This window comes from Spermophilus citellus (assembly GCF_964194105.1).
Source record: "Spermophilus citellus genome assembly, chromosome: 5".
NCBI lineage: Eukaryota > Metazoa > Chordata > Mammalia > Rodentia > Sciuridae > Spermophilus > Spermophilus citellus.
The window spans coordinates 131896033-131914666 of record NC_138186.1 but is presented as its reverse complement, the minus strand read 5'-3'; the positions used below and the strand labels follow the sequence as shown (position 1 = coordinate 131914666).

At 38.4% G+C, this 18634-nt stretch overlaps 1 protein-coding gene across 2 annotated transcripts in view; it reads right to left on the bottom strand.

The window, feature by feature from the left end:
- NKAIN2 (sodium/potassium transporting ATPase interacting 2) overlaps positions 1-18634 on the bottom strand; it is a gene marked incomplete at its 3' end in the record, with an annotated part of 990354 nt that overhangs the window by 18685 nt on the left and 953035 nt on the right. For both annotated transcript variants that reach the window (XM_081295856.1, XM_081295855.1), the window contains one exon: positions 11988-12048. In XM_081295856.1, the coding sequence (XP_081151982.1) occupies positions 11988-12048 (61 nt within the window). The remainder of the gene's footprint in view (positions 1-11987; positions 12049-18634) is intronic.

Sequence of the window (18634 nt, the reverse complement as noted above, 5' to 3'; positions counted from 1 at the left end):
CCCCCAAGATTTGTTTTTTTTTTTGTCATTATTTGCTAAATAATATAATACAGCAACTATTTACATAGCATTTACATTTTATTAGGTATTATAAGTATTCTAAAGATTATTTAAAATATACTAGAGGATTGTGTAAGTTATAGGCAAATGCTATGTCATTTTATATAAGGCACTTGAACATCCATAGACTTTGGTAGCCCTGAGGCCAGGGGTGTCCTGAAAGCAATCCTGCATGGATACACATGAATGAGTGCATATGACATTTGGAACCTGAGGCATGACAATTCCCAGTGGGAAAAGAGTAATTAAAAAAATGTCAGACTGGGAAGGGAGAGTAGGATTTGACAGGGTTGGGGCCCTCAGAAGTACTGTCCCCCATCCAATTTAACTCAGTGATATTGGAGTATGAATGTGGGCCTGGGTGCTTCCCTTTGCAGCCCCACTCTTGGGGATTCCTTTGACATCAACTTCATTAGTTACAAAGGCAGCAATCCATATCCAATTTTCTTCTTGTGTCAGGATTGTTCATGTATAAACTAGGCTCCTTTGTTGGGAACATTTGCAATTAATCCTATAAACAAATAAACAAACAAATGCAAATTTTACACTGCCTGCCCTAGCCAACCCTGCTAGCACTGAGGTCTGGCTACCACCTATTATACATAAAAATGAATTGAAATTCCTACTCTGGACCTAACCTAATTTTCATGTGATAATAGGCATGGATTCCCAGAAGTGCTGTATGCCTCTTGATAGTAACATCCTAATTTCCTTTCCTGGTAAATGTTTTAAATAAGATTTTCGCACCAAAGGAAATTAACCTTTAAATTAATCGTAATTATAAAATGCCATCACTGATTTTTGTCTTCAGCCTAATTACTTTCTATTATTTAAACAAATCACACCTCCTGTGAGTTTTAAGTTTGTTTCTCTTTCATTCCCTGCCACACGATGCCAACCAATCATAGCAGAGGCCTTTCTGTGTATCCTCTGCTGGAGTGACCTCATTTAAATGTCACACAGGATTGAGGGTTTGCGCTGGCTTGCTGTTGACAAATCTCCCTTTCAGCGCCTGCATGTAAGGCTAAGGTGTTTTCATTCTGTCTACCTGAGGGCAGTATTTGGAGATTGTGTTTCTCTGTCCTCCAGATATTAAGAAGGAGATAGCCAAGCCCAGCTTTCTTTTCTCTTAGATGCCAAATCCCAAACTAAACACACCTGGTGTAATGAAGTGGACACCAACCAACATCATTCATCAAAAGACTGATGTCATCTTCTCAGCGTGTTTCTTATCTGGAGGGCTTTTAGAGAGCATTTTGTTTCCTGGGCTACCTTTGTCTTGTTTGCATTTTTTTTTTCTTTGAAGAGGAGATCTCGGTGACTTTATTTTGTGAGCATGTTTATCAACATTATGGTGTCCTTAATAGGACACCCATAGCTCAAGAGTTAATAACAAGAATCAACAAATGGGACTTACTTAAACTAAAATGTTTTTTCTCAGCAAGAGAAACAATAAGAGAGGTAAATACGGAGCCTACATCCTGGGAACAAATTTTTACTCCTCACACTTCAGATAGAGCCCTAATATCCAGAATATACAAAGAACTCAAAAAATTAAACAATAAGACAACAAATAACCCAATCAACAAATGGGCCAAGGACTTGAACAGACACTTCTCAGAGGAGGATATACAATCAATCAACAAGTACATGAAAAAATGCTCACCATCGCTAGCAGTCAGAGAAATGCAAATCAAAACCACCCTAAGATACCATCTCACTCCAGTAAGATTGGCAGCCATTATGAAGTCAAACAACAACAAGTGCTGGCAAGGATGTGGGGAAAAGGGTACTCTTGTACATTGCTGGTGGGACTGCAAATTGGTGTGGCCAATTTGGAAAGCAGTATGGAGATTCCTGGGAAAGCTGGGAATGGAACCACCATTTGACCCTGCTATTGCCCTTCTCCGACTATTCCCTGAAGACCTTAAAAGAGCGTACTACAGGGATACTGCCACATTGATGTTCATAGAAGCACAATTCACAATAGCTAGACTGTGGAACCAACCCAGATGCCCTTCAATAGATGAATGGATTAAAAAAATGTGGCATTTATACACCATGGAGTATTATGCAGCACTAAAAAAATCACAAAATCATGGAATTTGCAGGGAAATGGATGGCACTGGAGCAGATTATGCTTAGTGAAGCTAGGCAATCCCTAAAAAACAAATACCAAATGTCTTCTTTGATATAATGAGAGCAACTAAGAACAGAGCAGGGAGGAAGAGCAGGAAGAAAAGATTAACATTAAACAGAGACATGAGATGGGAGGGAAAGGGAGAGAAAAGGGAAATTGCATGGAAATGAAGGGAGACCCTCATTGCTATACAAAATTACATATAAGAGGTTGTGAGGGGAATGGGAAAATAAACCAGGAGAGAAATGAATTACAGTAGATGAGGTAGAGAGAGAAGATGGGAGGGGAGGGGAGGGGGGATAGTAGAGGATAGGAAAGGTAGCAGAATACAACAGTCACTAATATGGCATTATGTAAAATTGTGGATGTGTAACCGACGTGATTCTGCAATCTGCATTTGGGGTAAAATTGGGAGTTCATAACCCACTTGAATCTAATGTATGAAATATGATATGTCAAGAGCTTTGTAATGTTTTGAACAACCAATAAAAAAATAAAATTAAATTAAAAAAAGATTTTTGAATGTAGCATGCAGAGGAAATGTCTGTCTTTAGCCTATCGTGATTAAGTGTGTTTTGCAGTGCTTAGAATTAATCTAGAATTGTCTGCTGTGAATTGATTATGTCTATTGCAGTGCCTAGCATTAGGATTGTCATTTTCTTAATAAAGAATCTATAGAGTGAAATTCTATTGAGTAAATTGAGTGAATAAAGCATTGAAAGGGGCAAAAAAAATCCTATTTTTCTGTAATTTGGCTACTTTCTTCCTTGTGTCGTTATCTCTGTGAGTGTAGAGTGAGTTGGTGAGGTGACAAGCACAGAACAGCCACCATGGGTGGGTGGTGTCTGCACAATTGGAAGAAGTGAAATGATCAAAATGGAAGATTTTTCTATCAATCATTCCTGTAAATGGCACCGCTTCTCTTTCCATCACAGACTCTGGCTTTCTTTTCTATTGAGGCTGATCAAAACATCGTGAACATTTCGCATCTACAGGATAATTTCAGTTCACCCTGACAGGTATTTTCTGCATAAAACACCTCTTTTATACAGCCCAGTTAAGAGTCCCCCTTTGCTTATCTGAATAGTGTCACCTCGGCACCAGTGCTTTAGAAGCCAAGCCCTGATTATTCTAAATCAACAGAGAATAAATCAGTTTCTTTTCCTTAATATTTTTTGACTTGGAAAGATTAGATTTATTTAAAGATGAGCATGGTATGCATGCGTATGTTTATGTGTGTGTTTGTGTGAGTGAAAGCAATATGGTATCATGGAGGAGATATTATGAGAAAAGAGAAAAAAGAAATGATTGTTGAAGAACCATCCTCAAATTGAATGGACAAATTTAGACATAGAACTCATGTGTTTTAAGGGACCACAAGAGGGAGCAATTTGATAGAAGGCTGAAAAAGAGACCAGTGCTAGCTAATTTTGGAGATAATATAAAAACGATGTTTCTCTTTAGAGAACACCATTATCACTGAGAGGAACTTTCGTGTGATTGGCAGCAGGCATATGTATATGTAGCCATCTGCAGCACAGATTTCTCCCTCTTTTCTTCCATTTATTCAGAAAATGAAAAAAAAGGTGCTTTGCTCTAATAGGTGGTTCATTTAGTTTAGAATAAGCTGAGATCTAAGGAGAAGTCACATTTTCTTGTCAGTTTCCATACAGTCCAAGAAATGTTTGTGGAGAGCCAACTGATTAATTCACATGTGGCCCAGAATCTTACTGTGTCTTCCTCCAGGTTGAGATGTGCCCGTTACTGAAGATACAGCAGAGAAGGACAGGTGTGGATCCTCATGGCACCTCTAATACTTATTTATTCTGAGGAGTCAGGTGTACTATGGGATGTCAGAAGTTCACAAATAAGCTCAGTGACTTTGGGAAAGTGACTTAATCTTTATGGGTCTATAAAATTAAGGCTTTGAAACAAGAGTAGAAGGCCATAGTTTTCTATCATTTTAAACCCTGAAGAATTCATAGTTCAAAAGAAATGTTATACAGAATCAAAGGATATAAAATTAAATGCAGAACTTCAATCCTCGTGATAGGGGAGTGGAAAAGTGACATCTCCTTGCATTGTGATCCCACTAGGTTTCTGCAGAGAGTAGCTAGAGGTTAGTGGCATTCAAAGTCTGGACCAATATGTGATCTTGTTCAGAGATGAGGAAAGAAACGGCAAGTTTGAGTTTGATGGGAAACTAGTGGATATAGATGAAACTGTTTCACTCAGTCACCTTGAAATTCCTAAAATAGTTGTTTTAAAGAGATATAAAACAATAACATAAAAACAATACATGTTACTCTTTCATTTGGTTGAGTATAAGACTAGTACGAGACTCAATAAGTGAAATAAACACGTTATTCTTACAATCTACCTGTCGACAGGGCCATGAGAATGAAGAGTGATTTATAAATAACCAGAAAGCAAGCTCGGGTTACCAAACAGAATGCAATAGTCCTAATAACCTGATAGGAGGTATGACAGGTGATAAATAGGGAGGCAACAAGGAAGGCAGCTAATCAAAACCAGGAGACATACGCTAATGTGTTAACTGAGAATCAGGACTCAACTGGATCATCTTCATTTTCTTTTCTCCCCCTTGTTCTATTTTTATTTTCCGTACTTTCTGCATTAAACCTACATTACTCTGTAACCAGAAAGAAAGATTATTTTTACAGGGAGGTACAGATCTCCTTGATCTCCTGTTCACCCTTTCCATAGGCAGTGGTGAGTGTACAAAGAATAGCATTCAAATTTAGTGATTCTGAAACTGGAGAAATGATCAAAATATACAGAACATAGTTCAATAAGTAGATGTGTTGGCCAGCAGGTTTCAGAAGAAAAATCAGATAAAAGTAACATAAAATTCTTATCCCAAGAGAAGTGAATAATTTTCTGTGTTTTTTTTTCACAAATGAGAGATTCTATAAATTGCCTTTGACTTTGATCCCTAGGCCACTTGATTTCAGATAACCCTGGACAGGTTTTCATTTATTTGTGCTTGGTGTGTGGTTACATGTACCTGTCTAATTCTAAGTCTAAACATCCAGAATTCATTATTTTAAATATTGCTTTGAAAATTATTCCCTGAGTATATATTTTTAAATGAAATTTCATGTCTTTTCCTAGATGATTTCAATAGTTAGTAACATTTGCAAATATGTTGAATCTTTTTAGAAAAGATAGTGATTACAGTCCCCTCTCAGTAGCTCTGGAACATTGGCTCCAGGACCCTCCTGTGGATGCCAAAACCCATGAATGCTCAAGTCCCTTAGATAAAATGTGACAGTATTTGTATATAACCTACAATAACCTCCTGTATACTTTGTCATCTCTAGATTACTTATAATATCTAATAAAATGTAAATACTACATAAATTCTTTTTATTCTGTGTTATTTGGGGAATGCAGCATAGATGGAAAATTTTTGCCAAATATTTCTGATCTCTGGTTGGTTGCAACCATGGATATGGAAGACAGACTGTACTAAGAAAACTGAATTCATTTGCAAGAGGACCAATGTTGAGTTTAACTATTAAGAAAAAATTTGCTAAGGAAACGTAACAAAAGTCGAGAAATAATATGACAATGAATTTTTTTCCTTTCATGAATTAGGGACATTTTCCATGGCTGTATGGACTTCTTTTAATTGTTAACAATGTAACAAAGCATAAAGACAAATTCTCAATTCTGTCACTGAAGTGGATATCCCACTGGTGCACAGAAGAGCTGGGGATGAAGTGAGACAGAAGAATTACATATATGATTAAAAAACATACCAGACCAGGAATCTCTGAAAATTTCTTTTTTTCAAATACTGTAAAAGAGAATAAGTAGAGGGGAATAGAAAAGACTGGGAGCTGCAAGGAAAACTCATCACGCCTAGTGACAGATTGGTGCAGTGAAGATCTCTGCCACAAACACAGCAGAGCATGGCTGCCTGGTGTCCTGGAGTAAGCTTTTCCTCCCAAGATCGATTGCTGTCTTGTCATGAACAAATTTATAAAAGTGTGTTGCAGGGTTGCCCTGCTCAAATAAGGTTCACTGGTTACGGCACCCCTGCCAGAGCAGGGGTCTCTTTCTGGTGAGTAACTACTCATCTGAAGGCAGAGCACCCCATAGCAGGAGGTGTTAGCTGGGGGCTCCTGTAAGTAAGTATTCTCAGTGGGCAGTGGGCATACAGGCACTGAGACAGCATTACAGCTCTGAAGCCCTGACCCATTGGCATTTGATACATCAGCAAGGGGAGGCTAGCTCTACAGATATTTTCAAATGTCCAGGAAGCACATGGTATGTGTGTGGGGTGGGCTATGTGCTTGGATATGGTTTTATGAACTGCAGTATGTATCCCCTGCCTCAATTCATAAATTGGAGACCTAGTTTCTGGTATGACTATATTTAAAGATTGAAACAATTTTGGAGAGGTAATTAAAATTACATAAGTTCCCATTCCAATAGGATTGAAGTCCTTATAAGACAAGGAAGAGACATACAGAAAAAGACCATGTGAGGACACAGGCAGTGGAAGGATGCAGTCTACAAGCCCAGGAAAGAGACTCAGGAAAAGCAAACCTGCCAAGACCTTGATCTTGAAATTTCAGCTTCCAGAGCTGAAAGAAAACTGAGTTGCTGTTGTTCAAATTCCTCAGACTGGAGTGTGCAGTTATGGCAGCTCTACTGATCACTAGCCAGGCAGTGGTGGAGGTGATATCCCTGTCTTTCTATTTGGAATCTGTGCTTTGAGGGTGGGTGTGGTATTCTGGCAGGCACAGCAGATGGCAGTGGTGTTCCGTGACTTTGCACACTCAACTAGCTTGCCAGGCTATAGCTCTAGTTTAGATAACTAAAGGGTCAAAGATGAAAATGTCAAGGTCCAGTCCTTTTCATGGGAAAAAGAAATTACCTTAAAGTGTCTACTAAATGTTTGCATTTCCCTAAAATTCGTATGTTGAAACCTAATCAGCAATATGATGGTGCTTTGGGAGGTGATTAGGTCATAAGGGTTCATGAATAGGTTTAGTGTCCTCAGAAAAGAGGCCCCAGAGAGCTCCCCTTCCAAAATGTGAGGACATGGCAAGGAAGTATAATCTGTGATCCAGAAAACAAGACCTCACCAGACCCCACCAAATGTGCAGGCACCTTGATCTTGGACTTCAGTCTCCAGAACTGTGAGCAAAAAGTTTCTTTTGTTTATTAGCCATCCTGTTCACGGTGTTTTATTATAGTAGCCAATGTAGACTAATATGGTATCTACATAAACAGAAATTAAACTGGGATCTAGGAAATTAAATGAGACACTGTTTAAAAGGAGAAGAAAGTATTCTCAGGCATCTGTGTGTCTGTGGTCTAACTCTCCCTATTTCAACAGTGATTTATTGCTATTTCAAGTCTAAACTTGAATCTTTGCTCCATGGCTCCTTGAAGTTTTCTCTTTCTCTGAGGCTTCCTGGGTGCATTTGCTGCTGTGAGCCTGGATATCAGAACTAAGGACAAAGCAGGTTAGCCTCAGACTGGCTTCAAGGCTATTATTTATACAGCTGTCATAACTGGCCCTTATCTCTGCAGCCCACTCTCAGCACAAGGCACAGAACCCAAGCTACCCTCTGCTCCTCATGAGGTGCTTAGGAAGGGAAACTTAACTCCTTTAGAGAGCAGGTAGCTGGCACCTACTCTTGCCAGTACACTCCTATCAGGATGCCTCATTGCAAAAGCATAGAATAAGGTCCCTGAGCATTTACACATATATGAAACATCTCTCATACTGCAGGAGTTGCTTTCTGAGAGCACTATTTTATTTTTACTTTCACTAAGAATTTTATGGGTCAAGGTAGTGTAACTACCAAAAGTTAGAAAGAAATTTCAAAATTTTTTAGAGCATCAGAAGTCAGATGTCTAGGCAATGTCTGGAGGTGAACACAGAATAGAGAACTTGACCAGAACAATATATGGTAAATATAACCTAAAGCAGGGTACTCAACAAATACTCCTGATTGTCTGTCCCTTTATGAATGACTACAAATAAATTAACATACTATTAGTCATCGAAAGAGGACATAGAACAGCCCTAATTGAGCATCTCTTCCAGGTTGTTCACTAGTCCTATGAACATTGAAAATGTGTGTTAGTCTACTTGGATATAAAAATTAAAAACAAACAAACAAATAAACAACAAAATGACTTCATATCTTGCCTGCAAATCAGTAAGACTAACATTGGGAAACTTGTCTATGTGAAGTTTTTTTGTTGTTGTTATTTTTGATTAGTAAAGAGAGATAAGTAATTGTCACCAAAATATGTAAAAAGACATACACATTATTTTTTTTGGAAATTTTTGCAAAGTTTCTTAGGTACTTGAGCAATAAAATTGATATTACAAAGTATATTGATGGTGTCTTATCTCCCTGGATTTACATGGTTTTGGCTAAAATTTGACCTAGGGAGAAATCCTCTAAGATGCATTCCCAGGAATTCTAATTTTGTGGAATATTAAGATTTTTAATGAAAGAGCTCTAAGTTTAAATACTGGGGAGACTTGTATTCACCAGGCTTTTAATTTCTGTAAATTGAAGCTGTAACATCTACCAAAAGATAACTATTTCCAAGTATCCCTGGCTTGCTCTAAATCATCTGGAGACTTTAGACAGCTCTAAACTCTATGCTTTAATAGTCACAGGGAACATGAATTTCATAGGGCCACCACTTTCAAAAACAGTTGGTGGATCCTTCATCTGCCTACCATGCTGTGCCCATCCCTTCGTGCAGGAACCAAGATAAAAGTTCTACTCTCACTCTCTGAGTCGGGGCTGACCTTGCTGCTTCCCCTGGGTGGCCCTATCTGTGTTCTCTCCAGGTAACTGTAGGTATAATAAAACTATGAAAATCCTTCTGGTTTCTCTCTTTTATCTGTGTCTATCCTTACTCCTCTGCCTCACCTAAAGTAATAACGAACAGTAAAAACCAAAATTGAATTAGAAAATAGTTTTACTTTTTTTTTTTTTTTTTTTTTTTTTAGTACTAGGGATTGAACCCAGGGTTGCTTAACCAATGAGCAACATTCCAACCCTTTTTATTTTTTTTATTTTGAGACAAGATCTCACAAGTTACTTAGGACCGACCTTGCTAAATTGCTGAGGCTGGCTTTGAACTTATGATCCTCCTGCTTCAGCCTCCAGAGTCTCTTGGATTACAGGTATGTTCTACCAGTCCCAGCTGGAAGACTTCTTCTCTCTCTTTCTTTTTTTAAATATATATATGTTGTAGTTGGACACAATACCTTTATTTTATTTATTTATTTATTTTTATGTGGTGCTGAGGATTGAACCCAGTGCCTCACACATGCTAGGTGAGCATTTTACCGCTGAGCCATAACCCCAGCCCCTGGAAGATATCTTTAATGCACTACTCTCACAAATGTATATAAATAAATGAAATAAAAGAAACTTCTAAATTTTTAGCGTCGATCTTACTTGGCTTTGGAATTTTTTTTTTTTTTTTTGGTGGGGGAATATATCTTGTGCAACTGGAATTTCTGGGATCCCCTTTGAGAGGTGCTGTTCAGGAATTCTGAAGAGATGCTGATTATCTGTATGGGGGGAACATGGTGAGTCAGTAATTGTTTTCCAAAGAAATGAACCACATCATTGTGAAATGTAGTTAAACATTATAGTCTAGGGAAAGCTCAATTTCCAGCTGAACACTGACCTGCAGACTTTTCCTTCTCTTAGGATTTGGTATATAGACACTGAAGAATAAAATCTGAATGAACTTAACATAGTTTGTGGAGCCCATATATTTTAAAATCCATGTATCTTTTACTCTTTCTAATCTTTAAGCAAACTAGATGGCTTCTCTTAGGCACTGCAAATACAACCTGCCCACGTTGAACTAATTATCTTATCCCCACTCAACTTCCTGTAAGTGACATTTCCATCTACCCATTCATTCACACCGATCTAAGAATCTACCACTCTCCTTCTTTTCCCGTACCATAGTCCCCTACCATACCCTACCAATCGCATCATCTTAGCTTGTGTCATTTGTATCATGATGTAGTTCCTCTCCATCTTCAATATTTGTTTTAGTTCAGATCATCATCATCTCACATATCAATCAATTTAATTATGTCTTAAGAAGTTTTCCTTTTCTTAACATTTCTCCCTCCCAGTCTCTTAACCATGCTGATAGATTTGCAATTGTACTATATGAAGCAAAGTTCAAATTCCTTAATCTTTCATAATTGCTTTTCTATTATCCCATCCATGTTTGCTTTCTAATTTTCTCTGGTGTCCACATCTAGCACAGGATACAATTTGTTCACATTATTTTCTCTGTGATGTACTAAGTGTTTTTCTACCGTTTTCCTGGGCAACCTTATTCATACATCACTACCCAACATATAACTCTCTTTCAAGATGAAGTTCAAAAGTGTTCCTCATTTATGGAAAAAAAATCTTGGTATCTTTCCTTTCTTCCCCTACCATCGGGAGTTTTATTATATTTATTTGTTCACAGGTTTGCTTTTCCCACTAAATGACAAGTTCTTAGAGGTAAGAGTTTGTTACCCATCTTAAAATCTCCTAAGATTTTAGGTAACACTTCTTACATGAAGGATAATTTTACAAGTGCTTATTTAATGAAAGGACCATCATTTCCTTTTGCACACAAAATATTATAAACTATGTACAGTATAAGAATCCTACCTGAGAATGATTGAAAATAATCATCTCATACTCCCTCTTCCTTTCAGTATGATTGGAAAGTGAAGAAGAAGTAAATTCTCTTTGGATGTTTCCCCTCAAATCATCATTTAAGAAAGAAGTGGATTCTCATCTTCCCACCCCCCTACCTTTCCTACTCCCAACTCTGATTTTTCCTCAGAATGCATATGGCGGCATTAGCAATTACCCATCATAGGACCCAGAGAATAGAAATACCTTTCTCAGGTCCTTCTAATTCAAATCCTTAGGGTTACTTACCACTTACCATGTTTGGAAGATGAGAGAACAGTGGAGCCACTATGAGGTTTGTGTGAGCAGACTATTACCTTAACTCTGGATTAAGCAATCAGGTTCAATGATGAGATTCTGACATAAAGTTCTAGTCATTTGTATCAAATTGTAGAAATGAAAAGGATATTTGAACATTAGAATTCCCAGAGACAATTCTCTAAATTAATCTGAAGTCAATTCTCCTAAGAATCTTAGTAACTATTGAAAATTGTTGATTGTTGAGAATTGTAGTCCTGGGTGAAACTAACAAGTTATTAATATCTAATAAGTGGTTTATTAAACAGAGGACAGTCAAATTAACCACATTAAAATTCACTTCCATTCCCACTCTCCCTTCTATACTCCCTCTAGAATTGTTATAAGAATAGATTTAAAAAAATTATTTTGTAGTTGTTGATGGACTTTATTTTATCTATCTATCTATCTATCTATCTATCTATCTATCTATCTATCTATCGCACTGAGAATCAAACCCAGTGCCTCATATATGCTAGGCAAGTTCTCTACCACTGTGTCACAACCCCAGCCCAAGAATAGATTTTTAAAATACCTTTCAATGAAAAGAAAAACTTATGTTTGCAAAATGAGAAATTCTCCATTTGTTCAATATGCTGATTTCTTTATAAAAATATTTTAGCCTGATAGGCACCAAAAGCTCATTCCCTTTTCTAATGGTGTGTTGAGGGGTATTATCTCAAGACCAGGAAGGTTAGGTCAGAAGCAGTAAAGAAGCTTTGAACTTGAAAGAAACAGAATAGAGCTTTAGTACTTACAGCTGTCCTCCTCTTCAGTTATACATTTCACAACATAGCAAGCGTAGATGAACCCTGCCAGCTGAAACAAAACAGACATGCTTTAGACATCAGGCAAAAGCATCAGACAGGACCACAGCACTCGGGGGAATGGTTCAAAGACCAGCAATTAGCAACCACATTCAGGGTTCCAGAATGGTTCATCAGACTGAATCTTGACTCCAGTGTGAATTCTTGATTCCAGGGATGTCTATCTGCCTTACAAATAAATATATTGCTCTATTTTTCCACTGGTGTTTATGTGTAAGATTTGTAAATTTCCAGGCAATCTAAAGCTTCAAGTAAAAAAAATATGTCCATTCATTAATTGATTTAACATGTACATTTGTGCCAGTCAGTTTCTGCTTTACTTTTCTTTAGGTCAGGGCCCAAGATTCTGAAACTGATCTTTCCTCCTGACCACCAGAAAAATACTTAAGAGAAAAATATTAAGGAGATTCCATGGTATGTTGCATATACTTTTTGTAAGCAAGAAAAACTCTTATTTAGACCTGTAACAGGAACCAGGGCATATTGAACATATGAAGATTATACGTTAAAGGGATGAGATGGACACCTGTAAGGAATGAGTATCATAACAGTGCACTGAATTTGGGATTGCATGTATGTTATAATCCCTTCCAAAATATGTTGTAAAAAGACCCCAGTGGTCAGAAAAGCCCTTGCTTACTGATATTGGTGCCTTAAGGGAGTGCAGCAATGTCATTTGGTATCTATCCCATCAAATAGAGTTGTTTCATATTATTATGGTTTGAATTGGTGTCCCCCCCCAAAAAAAAAGCTCACATGTGAGACAATATAGGAAGGTTTAGGGGAGAAAGGATTGAGTTATATCCTTAACCTAATCATCAAATTAATCTCTGATAGAATTAACTGGTAACTGGAGTCTGGTGGGGTGTGGCAGGAGGAAGTAGTTCATGGGTTGCATGGCTATGGGGTATGTATATTTGTATCTGGCAAATGAAGACCTCTCTCTCTGCTACCTGACCATAAATTGAGCTATATCCCTCTGCCACACTTTTCAGCCATGATGTTCTGTCTCACCAGAGCCCTAAGGAATGGAGACAGCCTTCTATGGACAAAGATCTCTGAAACCATGAGCCCCTACATAAACTTTTCTTCCCTAAATTGTTCTAGTCAGGTTCTTTAGTCATAGCAGCGAGAAAAGCTAACTAAAACAGAAATTGGTACAAGGAGTGGGGTTGTTGCTCTGACTGACTTGAACATGTGGTTCAGAAACTTTTGGAGCATTTTGGAATTCGTGGGAGGAATTTTGAGATGCTTTGCATTACAAGCTAGAAATGCTTTAGATTGTTGTAAGGAGAGCTTAATGGCCAATTCTGGCGGGAGCTCAGAAGACCAGAATGCCAACGGGACTGTGGACAGTGAAGACAGGACTAGAGAGGGTTCAGAAAAGGAGGACTCTATTGGAATTTGGACCAGAGGCCATTTATGTTGTATTCTGATTGAGATGTTTTCTGAATTTTGCTCCTGTCCTGAGACTTTATGTGGAGCTGATTTTAAACTGGTAGAAGAAATGTATAGGAAGCATAACATTCAGGAAGTGCCATGAGTATTGCTGGAAGCTTTTGGCAAAGTTTATTGTGATATTCAGAAGCACAGAGCAGAGCAGAAAGATTTGAAAAACTTGGACTTGAAAGCCAGGAGTAAAACTGGGTCTAGGGAAGTTGCCATTGTTAAAGACATTACTGCCACTAAAGAAATCCTGAAGATAATAAGAAAGATGGCTTGAGGGCAAGGCCACATCTATCTCAAGCTCAAGGGAGTAAAGGTGAAAATTCTCTTGAGACCAGTGGGACATGCTTCTTGCACAAGGGGGCCTACAAAGTTTTTTCAACATGCTCAGCCACCCAGATACTCAGAGGCTGCTACATCCAGGGCTCCTGGAGGTTCGGCTACTGCTCAAGATGGCAGCAGACCTTGGCATCAACCACATGGTGCTAGTTCTGCAGAAATGCAGGATGCTGGATTTAGGGGCCCATGGAAACTTCCACCAAGATTTCAAAGGAAGGCCTGAGAGGCCAGGCAAAGTGCAGCAGGGTCAGAGTTTGTATAGGTACCCCCTGGGAAGTCAAGGTGTGAAGATGTGAGGAGGAAGCTGAAGCAGCAGTGGAGACCCTGAAGAGTAAGAAATGCCAGTTATTTGGGACATGGTCTTGGGAAAGCTGTAGAAGTCAAGCAGAGAGATAGATGCCAACAGAAAGGCCACTTGGGCTGTAACAAACAAGCCCACAGGGGAGGAGCTCCACAAGTCCTTTGGAGGGAACATTAGGATGCCATGTGCCTCAGATGCTGGATATGGAGCTACAGGACTTGTTTACCCAGTTGGATTTTGGTCTTGCTTTGGTCCTATCCCTTTTTTTTCTATGCCTCTAATTTTGTCAATGGAAATGTTTACTCTTTACCATTATATATTGGACACTTGTGAACTGCTTTTAATTTTATAAGAGCTTACAATATGAGATTGCCTTGAGCCTCAGAGAGGACTTTGTACTTAAACTTTAAGCACTCTCAGAACTTTTGATACTATGAGGACTCTTGGGAATGAGCTAAATATATTTTTCATTGTCAGATGAGTGTGAGGTTTTGGGGGTAAGGGACAGATATATTATGGTTTGGATGTGAGGTGCCCCTGAAAGCTTAAATGTGAGACAATTCAAGGTTTGAAGGAGGAATGATTGAGTTATAGCCTTAACCCAGTCAGCAAATCAATCCTTGATAGGATTAACTGGATGGTAACTGGAGGCAGGTGGGGTGTGGCTGGAAGAAGTGCTTCATTAGGGGCATGGCTATCAGGTATGTCTGGCAAGTGAAGACCTCTGTCTGTGCTTCCTAACCATCATGTGAGCCACTCCCTCTGCCACACTCTTCCATCATGTTGTTCTGCCTCAGCCTGAGCCCTGAGGAATGGAGCTAGCCTTCTATGGACTAAGACCTCTGAAACCATGAGCCCCCAAATAAAGTTTTCTTCCCTAAAATAGTTCTGGTCAGGACCTTTAGTTGCAGCAGTGAGAAAGCTGACTAAAACACATATTCTATCATATGAGGAATATCTTTAATTCTGAGCTCCAATAGAAATAAACTAATGGATATAATTTTCTAATAAGTAAAAAGAAAGAAAGGAAGAAAACAGTTTTAAAGAAAAGTGATTCAGTTTGGGCAATTTTTTTTTTTTTAAAGAGAGAGAGAGACAGAGAGAGAGTGTGTGTGTGTGGGGGGGGGGAGAGAGAGAGAGAGGGGAGAGAGAGAGAGAGAATTTTAATATTTATTTTTTAGCTTTTGGCGGACACAACATCTTTGTTTGTATGTGGCGCTGAGGATCAAAACCGGGCCGCACACATGCAAGGCAAGTGCCCTACCGCTTGAGCCACATCCCCAGCCCAAGGGCAAATTCTTTTTTTTTTTTAAAAGAGAGAGTGAGAAGGGAGAGAGAGAGAGAGAGAGAGAGAGAGAGAGAGAGAGAGAGAGAGAGAGAGAATTTTTAATATTTAATTTTTAGTTCTCGGCAGACACAACATCTTTGTTGGTATGTGGTGCTGAGGATGGAACCTGGGCCGCACGCATGCCAGGCGAGCACGCTACCGCTTGAGCCACATCCCCAGCCCAAGGGCAAATTCTTAAAGAAATATCTTCAGAGGTGATGATTACTTATGATGACATTTTAGCTAGGTATTATCTGCTGAGTACTGACCCCACATGATCATATTTAGTTGGAGAATAGGACATTAGGAAAGGCTGCAGTCTTCAATCAGGGAGTTCAAGCACAGGGGGAAAAGTAGCTGTCATGATAAGCTTAATGAAGATGTTTTACATTAGCTGACAGGGATGATCTGCAGGATGTGAGAAGAACATTTGAAGCAAGTGTTTAGAAATATTTGGAGCCAAAGAGGGTCATTAAAAGTATGTTAGAAAAATCTTCAATTTGGATTTGAGAGAGAAAGCATGTTTTGGAAGATTATAACTGTCTACCGAAGGGAACTGGTGTGGGATAAAATAGAGGTGGTCATCCTGGGAGAGAAGAGGAAGCAGCTTTGACTGGGCTTGGGAGAAATAGCTGGAGAAAAAGGCCTACAACATGTCTTTCCCTTTTTTTTTTTTTTTTTTTTTTGGATTTTGGAAGAGAGGACGTGTATGCTTCCTGATACCCTCATGGGATGTCAGAACCAGCACACAAAATAGTGATCTAAAGAAGAGAACCAATGATGCTATATGAACAGAATTAGCTTTCTTTTTGAAAAATACATTAGAAAGTTTATCACATCTGCATGTTGCTTTGTAAATTATGTGTTGCTATTGGCAATAACATGGTAAAGGCAAGAACTACTCCTTTATATAATAGAATAATCAGAATCTTCATTTTTATGGTATTTATTTTTAGAATACAGGATACTAGTTGAAAGTAGGGTCTTCTATTTTGCTTTAGTAAAGATTTTAGTTGTGCTAATCAAAACTGCCCAGTGATTTTTGAGCATTTTCATAGAGACTACAGGAATATTTCTTAATCTTTTATCTACCACTGCCCAATACATTCAGTGGAACAGTCTCATGGGTACTTTGTCATTGGTTCTTGGATCTGGCTGTGGTTTGGTAAACAGGCTATGGATTTGGTTGAATCCCTTGAGTACTACCTGTAACTCTGCTCCTTTCTCCACATTAAATTCTTACTATATGTGGCTTAGTGTTACCAGTTAATCAATAGGTTCTTTCTTCTTTTCATTTTTAAGTACTTGTTGGATTATTTGTAATTTTTCCCTAATCACAAACTTTTCTTTTGATTCTTACTCATTACTTTGAAATGAAAATCTAGGTAATAAGTATTGATAAATTCTGAGATGCAGGGCCAATAAGTTTAAACTCCTCATTAAAGTGTAGGCTAGTCTCTAGATTATTAAGTGTTCTCTCCCTGAATACAGCTAAGGAACTGCACTCTGCTTATCAGTGATCTTTTAATTGTATTCAGTTGCATTCTTTAACTACCAGGGGAGCTCCTTTGATATAAAAGTAAGTCCCGCTGCATTTCATTACAAAAGCTTGCTGATTAAGAGAACTTTAGCTTTTAAATTGGTCACCTCTAAATAGAAGTGGAAATTTGTGTTCCCCAAATTAATCAAGATTCATAAACTCTTCTATCTTATGTTTTTTCCTACACCATGTGCATTTCTGATTTAGTTTCAACTTTCCAACAGTAACTTATAAATTCTACCAATACAAAGGTATTTCATTTCTAACAAATTTGAGTGCTTTCTGTAATGTGCAATGCTAATGGCTAGCTGAGTGACAGAGATGAAATAAACTAAGATTTCTAAACCTTGGCACCATTGGCACTTTGGGTTGGGCAGTTCTTTGAAGAGGCTGCTGTGTTTTAGTATGTATAGCCAGTAACACCATATGATCAAGACAGAGATGATAAGAAATATCTCCACATATCACCATATGTCCCTTAATGGACAAAAATGCCCCGTCCCCCCCCCCCCACTAGAGCACTGCTTTAGATTCAGTCCTAGTCTTAAGGAGTTTGCCATCTTGCATCAGGGCCACACATAATTCAGGGCCACACATAATTAGGTAAATTATCAGGAGGGAAGGAAAAGATTGTATGTCTACCAAGTGACAAAAGATAAACTGGATGGGTTCAGGAGTCAGTTCATTAATCCCATCACTGCCCTTGGAAGAATGTTATGTGTGTTTTTTCAGACGAGGTAAACTGGAACTTGCTTTTCCAGAGTAAGATCATCAAGCAGGAAAGTTGTGGGCTATGTTTAGGAAAGAATGAAAGTTTCTGATGAAACTTTCTAATGAAAGTTTGTGGACTTCACGTTAGAAAACTGGAAATTGAACCTATGAAAGCAGATTAGGCCCATCATCAGTGAGTCTGAGTGTGTATTGAATTGCAAATCTAAGTATGCCATTTTCCTCCATAATATTTTCAATAAGCACTCCCTGAAAAAGCGTATTTTTCACAGAATACAAATTCTTCCTGAAGTGATGCTCAGCTTCTTTTCATTCCCCATTTTCCACCACTCCTAGTCAGAACTGGTGCCAGTAATGAGTTGTTGGTAGTTTGTTGACAAATACAAGGTGGTTTCTCTCCCCTGTTTCTTCACTCATTTCCTCTTGCTGCCAACAAAGGATGCTAGTCCCCTGTACTTCCTCCTTCCTGGCCCCTCTCAGTCCAGTACCTTGAGTAATACTAAGTCAATCTTTAGTGAATTAATGAATTTGAGTGTTGTTCTCTCCAAGAACCAGCAATCCTTTCACAGAGTAGATTGTAAGTTGGTACTTTTGAGATGGATCCCAAGAGACAGTAAGTCTTTGAGATGGAACAGAGAGGGCAAAGGGGAGGTGGACAGGATATTGTCTAAGAAGAGCTCCAGAAAGAGCTGGAAGATATAGATTTGTTTAGGTAAGGCTATTTAAGAAAGTAATGGGTACAAGGCAGAGAATAGTAACTATTGAGAGAATGTAATAGTATGGTCATTGGGGGTCTGAACTCCTACAATTAAAGTGAAATGGTTTTAATTTTGCTTTTATTTTAAAACATAACTAGAAAAATTATGGAAGGTACATGTGGCATAATACTACCCAAA